Consider the following 11954-nt stretch of genomic DNA (forward strand, 5'->3'; position numbering starts at 1 on the left):
ATTCAGCCCATCAAGTCTGCACCGGCCACAATCCCACCCAGGCCCTATTCCCGTAACCCCACACATTTACTCTAGCTAGTACCCCTGACACTAAGGGGTAATTTAGCATGGCCAATCAACCTAAGCCGTACATCTCTGGACTGTGGGAGGAAACCCACGCAGACACGGGGAGAATGTGCAGACTCCGCACAGACCGTGACCCGAGGCTGGATTTGAACCTGGGTCCCTGGTGCTGTGAGGCAGCAGCGCTAACCACTGTGCCGCCGTGCTGAGGGAGTGCTGCACAGTCAGAGATGCCAGCTTTTGGACAAGTTGTTAAGGACAGCAGTCCTTAATTGTCCCTGGTTGACATGGAATCTACCCCGGCACTATTTCCCAGAAGAATTGGGAGTTTGCCTTGGTCAACACTAGATTATCTCCTCTTTCACCCAATGCTGGGGAGCTTGCTGCGTGCAAATTGGTTGTTGTCCTTTTTCTACATTGCACCACTTTAAAAGTACATCGTCGTCTGTGAAGCGTTGAGGCTGTGAGAGACGCTACTGGGATAGGATAGAAGGAGTTTTTGTTGTTGTGACCGAGCGCTACAGAAATGCAAGTCTCTCCTTTCCCCCCTCCATCAGGCGAGTTGCGTGGCCACGTGTCTACGTCACGGAATGGGTCCTGCGCGGCGCGCGGCGGGTATAAAAGGTGACGTCATTGGGCGCGCGGCCTCTCTCCGCCATCTTGTCCGCGGAGCGGCTTCCGGTTCGCGGTGAGTGAGTGAGGGGACGGGGGAAACAATCGGAGCTGAATCTCAGCCATCCGCAAACCCTTCCACCCGGGGACAGCGCCATCCCGCACCGCACCCCCTAACACTCACCCTCTGCTTTATATTGCAGCAGCAAACCGCCCTTTCTGGGACAAGAAGCAGCACGATGGCCGAGGAATGGTGAGTGCTTTCTCCCCGGGTCTGCGGATCGGGACTCGGGCTGGGGAACAGGAGCGGGCCAGGGGCCTGGGGGAAGGGGGTTGCTGTGCTGGCAGCAAGGCCTGGGGGAAGGGGTTGCTAGAGTGGCAGCAGGGCCTGGGGGAAGGGGTTGCTAGAGTGGCAGCAGGGCCTGGGGGAAGGGGTTACTAGAGTGGCAGCAGGGCCTGGGGGAAGGGGTTGCTAGAGTGGCAGCAGGGCCTGGGGGAAGGGGTTGCTAGAGTGGCAGCAGGGCCTGGGGGAAGGGGTTGCCAGACTGGCAGCAGGGCCTGGGGGAAGGGGTTGCCAGACTGGCAGCAAGGCCTTGGAGAGCAATTGCAGTCTGTCATCAGCTGCTGTATTTGTCGATCTAAACCAGATGTAGCCTTAAGCCTTTTCAACAGTGAAGCATCTTAAAGCTTCCTGAGGTGGGAAATTTCAAATATTTGCAATCCATGCGTGAAGAAATTTCTCATCTCTGTGGTTAACACTGCTGCCTCAGAGTGCCTGGGTTCTGGGTTCAATTCAGGCCTTGGGTGACTGTGGAGTTTGCAGTGTCTGTGGATTTCCTCCTTCCGGTGTTCTGGATTCCTCTCGCAGTCCAAAGATGTGTGTTAGGTTGAGAGGCCATGTTAAATTGCTCCTTAGTGTCGGGGGGGGGGATTAGCAGGGTAAATATGTGGGGTTCTGGGAATAGAGCCTGGGTGGGTTGGTGTAGGTGCAGACTCAATGAACCAAATGGCCTTCTACACTGTCGGGATTGTACGATCTCAGTGCTAAATATTGACACTTGGCCTGATGTTGTGCTCAGGTTCCCAAATCAGAGGGCACATTCAGATACCTTCAGACTCTTGTGCATTTCCAAGCGATCACCTGTCCCTAAACTTAAGGGAGTAAAGGTCCAATGTACTTAGCCTCCCATAAGGCAATTCTCTCACCCCAGGAACCTTTGTTGTAGTGTCAAGAGGACTCATTTGTTTGGATATGGAGACCAAAACTGCATTTGGTCTCACTAAAACACTGTACACTTATAGTAAGACTTCTCTTTGGACTATCAGTAAAGACCAACATGCCATTTGGCATCCTAATTTCATGCTCATTTGCGTTCCTTGAGTGTACCTGAGTGTCTCAACTTTTTCTGGCCTTTTAAAGAATGTTCTGCATTTCTATTATTACCAAAATGAATAACCTCGCTCTCCCCCACATTATATTTAATTTGCCACACGTTGTCTATTCATGTAATCTGTGTAGATAAGCAACCTCTTCTCTCAGTTGATGTTTACACCTAGCTTTGTGTCTTCTCACAATTGATGTTTACACCTATCTTTGTGTCATTGTCAAACTTAGATTACTGTTTTATCTTTTGGTTAAATCATTAATATAAATTTTGAATAGCTGAGACCCCAATACACACCCTTATGATGCTCCACTAGTTGCAACCTACCAACTTGAAAATGTTCAGTTTATCCCTACTCTGTGCTTCCTGCCTCTTAATCAAGATTTTGATCTTGTTAGGCGCACCTTCCTAAGAACCAGCAAATTTGCTGTTAATTAGTCTCACTGACATTGCAATGAGTTATAGGAAGCATTGACAAATTTAACAGGTCAGAATGAGAAAGTGGTGGAATATAAGATTATTTCTGCCAAAAGCACTTTTATTTAATAATGGAGATATTGACACAGTGAATAGATTTAGATGTTAAAAGTCAAGTTTTTAAAAAATAAACTCCAAATATTTGGAATGGTTGCTGGTCAAAATAATTTGAATTCCATTGCAAAATTGACAACAATTGAATTTTCAAATGCCGTTGATCATAATTACCATCTCGCAGTTCGGCTACATGGTTGGAATGATGAATTTTTCATGTCGGATACCCCTTCACTCTTAAAAATGAGTGAAAAAATATTCTGACAACCATGTAGCTCAAAATCATTAACTTCATAAAATATAATGTTCCAAAAATCCAATAGTAGCAGGATTCTACATAATAGAGATTTTCAACTTTTGACAGCATAACTGCCAGCGGTGTCATGGATGTTAACACTGCACTTCAGGAAGTGCTTAAAACTGCATACATCCACGATGGCTTGTGTTGTGGTCTCCGGGAAGCTGTCAAGGTGCTGGACAAGTGAGTACCTTTTGATAATTCCATAAGTGAGCCTTCATCATTGCCGAACAACAGTAGCATGGACATCTGGTACGTGCAATGAGAGAAAAGTAGCAATCGCTATATATTGTACACTTGGAACAATATCTAGTGTTGGTAATTTGTTAAATAATGTCTAGTGCTGGTAACTTATTAAAATCTATGATGAAGGGGAAATTGTGATATTGAAAAGAGTTTTATTCCGGCAGGTTATTGCTAAAATTGTACTGACTACCAAATTGCTGAAGCCACATTTGTATGCTGAAATAAAAGCAAAATACTGTGGATGCTGGATCCAAAACAAAAACAGAAAATGCTGGAAAATCTCAGCAGGTCTGCCAGCATCTGTGGAGAGAGCATAGAGCCAATGTTTCACCAGACAAAGCGCCATCCAGACTCTAAATGTTGGTTCTATTCTCTCTCCACAGCTGCTTCAGACCTGCTGAGATTTTCCAGCATTTTCTGTTTTTGTATGCTGAAACCAATTTATAGTTAGTGTCCAATTTTAAAATGGTAGGTACAAACCCAGCGTACATCCTGTAGGTCAGTTTCTTATTTAAAGCCTTACTGTGAAATTAGGGTAAGAGCAGAATGTTAAAGGTTTTCACTGAATGGAAGCGTTCTATTTTATCGCAGCTACTTGGGATGCCCCTGTTCAAGGCGATAGGGGGAAATATCAGACAGGCTCTTGGTTCCTGGACATGAGCCAGTACCTCCTACATATGAGTGCCTGATGGCTCCACAATTTTGACAGTTGGTAGGTCCTTTCATGCAGAAATGTTGAAGACTTTTTGCAGCTCGTAGAACTGGAGTTGCTGTATTTGGAAATGGTCGGTGCTGATATGAAATAAATTTAATAATTAATCATATCAGGATATCAAACCTTGTAACAAAACCTAATGTTCCCTCAAATTAGCATGGACCTGTCTTGAACCTACCATTATACTGTCCTGTCCCAAGAACAGCCCAAGTGCTGGTGACCTGTCCAATCATTTATGTAGGTAGCAATACATTTAAACGCACTTGTATCTGTAGTTTTTGAATAACATCTGTTGATTTACTGTGTGTAATGTATTAATTTGAGCAGATTAGCTTCTATATACTGCCGAACATAGTTTAATACAAGATTGTGATTTTTTTTTACTCAAGACGACAGGCTCATTTGTGTGTCCTGGCAGGCAATTGTGATGAGGCACAGTATGTTAAGTTGGTAGAAGCCCTCTGTGCTGAGCATCAGATCAACCTGATTAAGGTGAGCATCAATGCCCTGAACAAAGAACTGTTATTTGGATTCAATGATCAACCTGCGTTCCATTATCTTTTTTCAATTTACATCATTATTCTGGATTTGGCTTATTTGTTTACATCATTAACTATCTTAAGCACCAAGTTCAGCTCCCAAAATCCCCACTCTTTCCTCGTACCCTAGCTCTTTGCACCATTTCAGTTTTTGTTTCTTTTTTGTGTTGGTGATCTGGACTGATTTTGATAGCTCCCTCTGACGTACAGGCTGTTAACATTACAGGCTGTCTTGTGTAGCTCATTGGTTATGATTGCTGGTGGTTCTCTTGGTTGTCTGTAAAACAGTTACCATTTTCAGTTTTAATTTCTCAGCTTTGGTTTGGCTATTAACTTTAGGGGCTTCAGTGCCTTAATGTAGTACTGTAGTTGCCATGGTTGATAGCTGTTTTCACATGGCATCTGTGTATCTCCAAAAGGAATGATTGGGTGGCATTCAGGCTTGGGAAGGAATACATCGTATTCTTGTTTCCTAACAACCACACTAAAGTTAGCTATTGCCCTAACTAAAGTCAACTTACTGCACACAGAAGGCAGATTAAACCTGGGACTTTCCTAGCCTGTTGGCGTAAGCTACTGAATGTACAAACCTGGCTGATATTTAGGGTTAATTTAATGTAGGAATATCTCAAATTAATAGCATCTGGGCTTCTTGAACCTCTGGTAACCTCTGTGATTCTAAGAATTGACCAAGTACATGGTATGGAAATGTAAAAATATGACAATATGACAAATGTAAAAATAAGCCTCCTTGAGGCTTCATTTGTTGCAAAGAGTTTAAGGAGCGATTAGTTAATCTACCGTATATAACACTAGTAAGGTTTGTCATTTGACTTCTGATCTCTGTTGAACTACCCAATCTCAAATGATGGAGATGCTATAGGCAATTCAGTAGGAGCGGGCACCATGGTTAGCACTGCTGCCTCTCAGTGCCAGGGACCCAGGTTCAATTCCAGCCTTGGGTGACTGTGGACGTTGTGTTCTCCCTGTGTCTGCGTGGGTTAGCTCCGGTTTCCTCCCACAGATTAGAGATGTGTAGGTTACCTAGATTGGTGGGGTTACAGGGATAGGACCTGGGTAAGATGTTCCGTTGAAGTGTCGGTGCAAACCCTGTACATAAGAAGAACATAAGAAATAGGAGCAGGAGTCGGCCATCTAGCCCCTTGAGCCTGCCCCGCCATTCAATAAGATCATGGCTGATCCGAAGTGGATCAGTTCCACTTACCCGCCTGATCCCTATAACCCCTAATTCCCTTACCGATCAGGAATCCATCTATCCATGATTTAAACATATTCAACGAGGTAGCCTCCACCACTTCAGTGGGCAGAGAATTCCAGAGATTCACCACCCTCAGAGAAGAAGTTCCTCCTCAACTCTGTCCTAAACTGACCCCCCTTTATTTTGAGGCTGTGCCCTCTAGTTCTAGCTTCCTTTCTAAGTGGAAAGAATCTCTCCACCTCTACCCTATCCAGCCCCTTCATTATCTTATAGGTCTCTATAAGATCCCCCCTCAGCCTTCTAAACTCCAACGAGTACAAACCCAATCTGCTCAGTCTCTCCTCATAATCAACACCCCTCATCTCTGGTATCAACCTGGTGAACCTTCTCTGCACTCCTTCCAAGGCCAATATATCCTTCCGCAAATAAGGGGACCAATACTGCACACAGTATTCTAGCTGCGGCCTCACCAATGTGGGTCAAATGGCTGCCTCCTGCCCTGTTGGGACTGTCAACATGGTTTTGTGAGGGGGAGGTCATGCCTCACGAACCTGGTGGTGTTTTTTGAAGAAGTGACCAAAATGGTTGACGAAGGAAGGGCCGTGGATGTTGTCTATATGGATTTTAGTAAAGCATTTGACAAAGTCCCTCATGGTAGGCTAGTGAAAAAGGTTGGATCCCATGGGATAAAGGGGGAGGTGGCTAGATGGGTGGAGAACTGGCTTGGTCATAGAAGACAGAGGGTGGTAGTGGAAGGGTCTTTTTCCGGCTGGAGGCCTGTGACTAGTGGTGTTCCGCAGGGCTCTGTATTGGGACCTCTGCTGTTTGTGATTTATATAAATGATCTGGAAGAAGGAGTAACTGGGGTGATCAGTAAGTTTGCGGACGACACAAAACTGGCAGGACTTGCAGATAGTGAGGAACATTGTCAGAGGCTACAGAAGGATATAGATAGGCTGGAAATTTGGGCAAGGAAATGGCAGATGGAGTTCAATCCTGATAAATGCGAAGTGATGCATTTTGGTGGGAATAATGTAGGGAGGAGCTACACGATAAATGGAAGAACCATAAAGGGTGTAGAGACGCAGAGGGACCTGGGTGTGCAAGTCCACAGATCTTTGAAGGTGACGTCACAGGTGGAGAAGGTGGTGAAGAAGGCATATGGCATGCTTGCCTTTATAGGACGGGGCATAGAGTATAAAAGTTGGGGTCTGATGTTGCAGATGTATAGAACGTTGGTTCGGCCGCATTTGGAATACTGCGTCCAGTTCTGGTCGCCACACTACCAGAAGGACGTGGAGGCTTTGGAGAGAGTACAGAGGAGGTTTACCAGGATGTTGCCTGGTATGGAGGGGCTTGGTTATGAGGAGAGATTGGGGAAACTGGGATTGTTCTCCTTGGAAAGACGGAGGATGAGGGGAGACTTAATAGAGGTGTATAAAATTATGAAAGGCATAGATAGGGTGAACGGTGGGAAGCTTTTCCCCGGGTCGGTGGTGACGTTCACGAGGGGTCATAGGTTCAAGGTGAAGGGGGGGAGGTTTAACACAGATATCAGAAGGACATATTTCACACAGAGGGTCGTGGGGGCCTGGAATGTGTTGCCGGGCAAGGTGGTGGAGGCGGACACACTGGGAACGTTTAAGACTTATCTAGACAGCTATATGAACGGAGTGGGAATGGAGGGATACAAAAGAGTGGTCTAGTTTGGACCAGGGAGCGGCGCGGGCTAATTGTTCCTGGTGTCTCGTTTCAAGGCTTCATTCTACGATCATCTTGCTGGTGCCAGTACAGAGTGAGACTGCGGATAGTTGGGAACCTGTCTCGGGGGCAGGGAATTCATATGGTGTTCGTGGAAGTGGAAATGACTAGGGTTGGGAAGCATTTTCCGATCGGGGCCATTGTGATCTCCTGGACTCGTTTCGATCGCCTCAGGGGGTCGGAGAGGAATTTCCCAGATTTTTTTTTTTTCCCCATATTGGCCCTGGGGTTTTTCACTCTGGGTTTTCGCCTCTCCCTGGAGATCACATGGTCTGGAATGGGGGGGTGGGGGTAAGTTAATAGGTTGTAATGAACAAAGCATCGTAGCTGTGAGGGACAGCTCGGTGGAAAGGATATTGGTATGTAGATAGGCTGGAAAAATGGGCGGGGATCCTGGATTCAGGATTCAATCCTGGACCGGGGAGCGGCGCGGGCTTGGAGGGCCGAAGGGCCTGTTCCTGTGCTGTATTGTTCTTTGTTCTTTGTTCTTGTTCTTTGATATTCAGCCCCTCGAGCCTGCTCTGCCATAATTTGTGCTCCAGATTAGCAGAAGGGGAAAATAATGAGTTGATGGCGATGCCACTCAATTACTAGCAGATTAGTGTTTAGGGTTTACTTAATAACGGTGATTTGAACATGGTGTCTGGAATTGCTCCCCATTGAGTCGCTACCTTGGAGAGGGGTGTCAGACTTACCCTTTGAGATGTTTAACTTGAATTTAAAAATGAATGATCGTAGATACGATTATCAATATATCGTGTTACATGTAGAATGGAATGACTACTGTATCTGTGATGACCACTTGGCTCCCTCAACGGAAATCAAATGAAGAAAAGTGTCAGAATTGTTACCCAAAAATGTCTGAGATGTAGTATTTGTCTTGCTGTATGTTGGTGAAACTTGGTGGCTTTTATATGATACTGTATAATTGCCTTTTTCTACACTAAAGGTTGATGACAACAAGAAACTTGGTGAATGGGTAGGCCTGTGCAAAATAGACCGAGAAGGGAAACCTCGCAAGGTTGTAGGCTGCAGCTGTGTTGTTGTCAAGGTGAGTTATTTGCGTCAGTAAATCAGACCAAGCTAATTTCCAAAAAAAGATTGGTTGCACTACTATTGGTTGTATATATGAAACTTGTGTTTTTATATATTACACAATATATTTTAATGTAATAGTCTTAAACTAAATGAAATAAAGATTGTCCATTCATAAGACATTGCCCCCCAATGTTTCAAGTTTGAAATCATGTTACACTGGTTAACTTGTATTAGATTAACTATGTTGTTTCTTTTTAGGATTATGGCAAAGACTCACAAGCCAAAGATGTCATTGACAACTATTTCCGAGGAAAGTGATACATTTCATAAATAAAAACAAAAACTAATTTTATGACTCAAGTTTTTGACTGTGAGATGTATTATGCTAAGTTAGCAGTATGGATCTTGGCAAGATACTTTCTAGTCTTTCACAATATGATCATGCATTGTAAAATTGTGGTAAGAATATTTCCTGTTAGTGGGCACTCATTGCAAAAAAAATTGCCAAAAGGACTAATCTGAATTGCTGTCAATAAAAAGTAGCCATGACTGTATCAATGATGACCACTTGGCTCCCTCTACTGACATAAAACAGTGAGGAAGAACGCCAGATCCGTTACCCAAAGTTTCTGAGATACAGTACAGGCTAATGTTTGCTAAAGTGAAGCTAAAAGAGTATGCTGTTTATAATTATATGCATACCCACAGTGAACTAATATAGTGTTTCACAATGCAATGAGGTTTAAGAACATAAACAGGAGTACAAGTAGACCATCCAGCTCAAGTGTGCTATGCCATTCAATATGATAATTGCTGATCATTCACCTCAACACCCCCACCCCATGTTGTAATCCTGTTTGAGATCCGCTTTTTAGTCTGTCATTCAGTGGGTTATATCCTTGTCCTTTCTAAACTCTTGCTTAGATAAGTGGGTACACAAGATACTATCCCACCAACAAGACAGCCTTAACCTAGTGGCCCTAACTTCTAGGGACTGTTAGATTCTCTATCTCTAGAAAGGCAATAATTCTATGTTGTATTTGCTATTCTCATAAGAGGTTCTATACAATACAGAAAATACCAGTTTGCTGGACCCCCTAATTTCCTGATTTTTTTATTACTGAAGGTCTGAGAGTTACTTGGTTTGGCATGTCCCGCATGCAGATCATCAGTGACATTCCTTACTCTTCTGCAGGAGTGTTGTATTTGCATACGTGTATGCCATTCTCCCTGGCCTTCAATCAATCCCAACCCAAAATTCCTTTTACTTTAGAAACAGAAAATGGGAGCAGAAGACCATTCAACCCTTGAGTTTGCTCTGCGATTCATTATGATCATGGCTGATCATCCAACTCAGAAACCTGTTCCTGTTTTCCTCCATGTGCTTTGATCCCATGAGCCTCAAGGGCTATATTTGACTTCCTGTTGAAAACACAACGTTTTTACCTCAACTGATAGGGAATTCTGCAGGCTAACCATTCCCTGGGTGCAGAAACTTTTCGTTATCTCAGTCCTATACGATTTACCCTGTAGTAAAAGGGTCCTTTTCAGAGTGGCAGGTTCAGTGCTGGGACCTCACTATTCACAAGAATAAGGGGTAAGCCATTCAGGACTGAGATGAGGAAGAATGTCTTCACTCTGATGTGAACCTGTGGAATTCTCTACAGCAGAATGCTGTTGGGGCCAGTTCATTGGATATGCTCAAGAGGGAGCTAGATGTGGCCCTTGCCTCTAAAGGGATCAGGGGTATGGAGAGAAAGCTGGAGTGGAATACTGAAAGTGCATAATCACATTGAATGATGGTGCAGGCTCAAATGGCCTATTCATGTACCTATTTTCCATGTTTACACTCACCCCTGGTTCTGGACATCCCCACCGTCAGGAACATCCTGCATCAACTCCTGTTAGAATTTTATAGGTTTTTGAGAGATCCCTTCTCATTCTTCTGAACTGCAGTGAATATTTGGGTGACACAGTGGTTAGCACTGCTGGCATAGCATCTGTGACCCAGTTTCAATTTTGGCCTTGGGTCAATGTCTGGAGTTTGTGCATTCTCACCATGTTTGCATTGGTTTCCTCCGGGTGCTCGGATTCCTACCACAGTCGATGTATTGGTTAGGTTGATGGGCTATGCTAAATTGCCCCTTAGCGACAGGGGTACTAGTAAGAATAATAAGTGGGGATAAGGGCTGGGTGGGATTGTTGTTGGTGCAGTCTCAATGGGTTGAATGGCCTCCTCTACTGTAGGGATTCTATGATAATCTTACCATTTGATCCCACCCCCCCAGTATAAGTCAATTCCATCATCTCCGTATTCAGTCCAGTGATTTTTTTCTTCCCTTCTCAAACTTTCTATTTGGGCAGTGTTGCTTTTGGTACACATCACTTGACCATGCTTGTGGTAGTAACTACCCTTTTATTTTGCATTTGTCAATCATTTATTGGGTCTGTACAAATTGAGGTGTCTTTTGCCAAGCAACTACATCAGGATTTCACTGTCTTTAAAAAGATGCACTTTTTGGATAATTCTAACATTTTTAGGTAATCTCAAAAGATTAAAGGGGCCTTTCTCTCCTGGTGTCGTAGGTGATGGTGACCAGATTGTGAAATTCAGCTCTCTAGTTCATAGGCAAAAGGCAAATATCTACCTTGTTCATCCTATCTACGCCTTCCTTTCACTAGAAAGTATATCAATATAAAAATGGTTATATGTCATTGAACTTCACGCATGTGAGTTATTCCAATCCCATTTGGTAGTATCTCCTTTTTCCAAACTTTTATCTCCTATGCTCAGATCACATCCTCACTGTTACATGCGCTAGTCACCATCTTGTCTTTGAACCTTGGAGAAACTTAGTCATCTTTAAAACAAACATTCCCACTTGATTCCAGGCATTAACATATTTTGCTTGTTAACATTTTCTCAAAAATAACCCACTCTTCCTGTTTTTTGACATCTCAAAATTGTCAATGTGTTGTTTGGCTGACAGGTATTTTTGGTATTCAATTCCTTCCAAAAACAAACTTGATACTGAGAAACTAGACCTTTTTTTTCAATTAACTCATTTTGAAAGTTGAAATTTATTTATGCCCTTAAGTATGTGGTAGATTTCCCACTGAATGCTTGAAAAAGCAACTTTTGTTATTTTATCAATTTCAGAAACATTTTTTGCTCAGACTTGATCGTTTAAAATTGTGGTTTTGCATCCAAGATAAAAGGCGATGGCCTAGTGGTATTATCGCTGGACTATTAATCCAGGAACTCAGCTAATGTTATGGGTCCCTGGATTCGAATCCCGCCATGGCAGATGGTGGAATTTGAATTCAATAAAAAAGTATCTGGAATTAAGAATTTACTGATGACTATGAAACTGATTGTGGGAAAAACCATCTGGTTCACTAATTGTCCTTTAGGGAAGGGAAATCTGCTGTCTTTACCTAGCCTGGCCTACGTGTGACTCCAGATCCACAGCAATGTGGTTGAATTTCAACTGCCCTCCAAGGGCAACTAGGGTTGGGCGATAAATGCTGGCCAGCTAGTGACGCC

The 11954-nt window shown here is 43.7% G+C and overlaps 1 protein-coding gene and 3 non-coding genes across 5 annotated transcripts; all 4 read left to right on the top strand.

Moving 5' to 3' along the window:
* The first annotated feature begins 684 nt into the window (after positions 1-684).
* Positions 685-8767, top strand: rps12 (ribosomal protein S12). Of its 2 annotated transcripts, XM_078212501.1 has the most exons (6): positions 685-751; positions 879-928; positions 2956-3072; positions 4240-4342; positions 8319-8420; positions 8666-8767. In XM_078212501.1, the coding sequence occupies exons 2-6, from the start codon at positions 915-917 to the stop codon at positions 8723-8725; spliced, it is 396 nt and encodes a 131-aa protein (XP_078068627.1). In that variant the 5' UTR covers positions 685-751; positions 879-914; the 3' UTR covers positions 8726-8767. The 2 variants fall into 2 exon arrangements, with proteins under 2 accessions (XP_078068627.1, XP_078068626.1); XM_078212500.1 differs by lacking the exon at positions 685-751 and having other exon boundaries at positions 758-928.
* On the top strand, positions 2788-2859 carry LOC144494589 (small nucleolar RNA SNORD101). Its single transcript, XR_013498118.1, has one exon. It is a non-coding gene; the product is annotated as a small nucleolar RNA SNORD101 (small nucleolar RNA).
* On the top strand, positions 8154-8240 carry LOC144494597 (small nucleolar RNA SNORD100). Its single transcript, XR_013498126.1, has one exon. It is a non-coding gene; the product is annotated as a small nucleolar RNA SNORD100 (small nucleolar RNA).
* A 190-nt stretch (positions 8768-8957) lies between the features above and the next one.
* On the top strand, positions 8958-9046 carry LOC144494596 (small nucleolar RNA SNORD100). The gene has a single exon (XR_013498125.1). It is a non-coding gene; the product is annotated as a small nucleolar RNA SNORD100 (small nucleolar RNA).
* The last annotated feature ends 2908 nt before the right edge of the window (positions 9047-11954 follow it).

This window comes from Mustelus asterias, chromosome 5 (assembly GCF_964213995.1).
Source record: "Mustelus asterias chromosome 5, sMusAst1.hap1.1, whole genome shotgun sequence".
NCBI classification, from domain to species: Eukaryota; Metazoa; Chordata; class Chondrichthyes; order Carcharhiniformes; family Triakidae; genus Mustelus; species Mustelus asterias.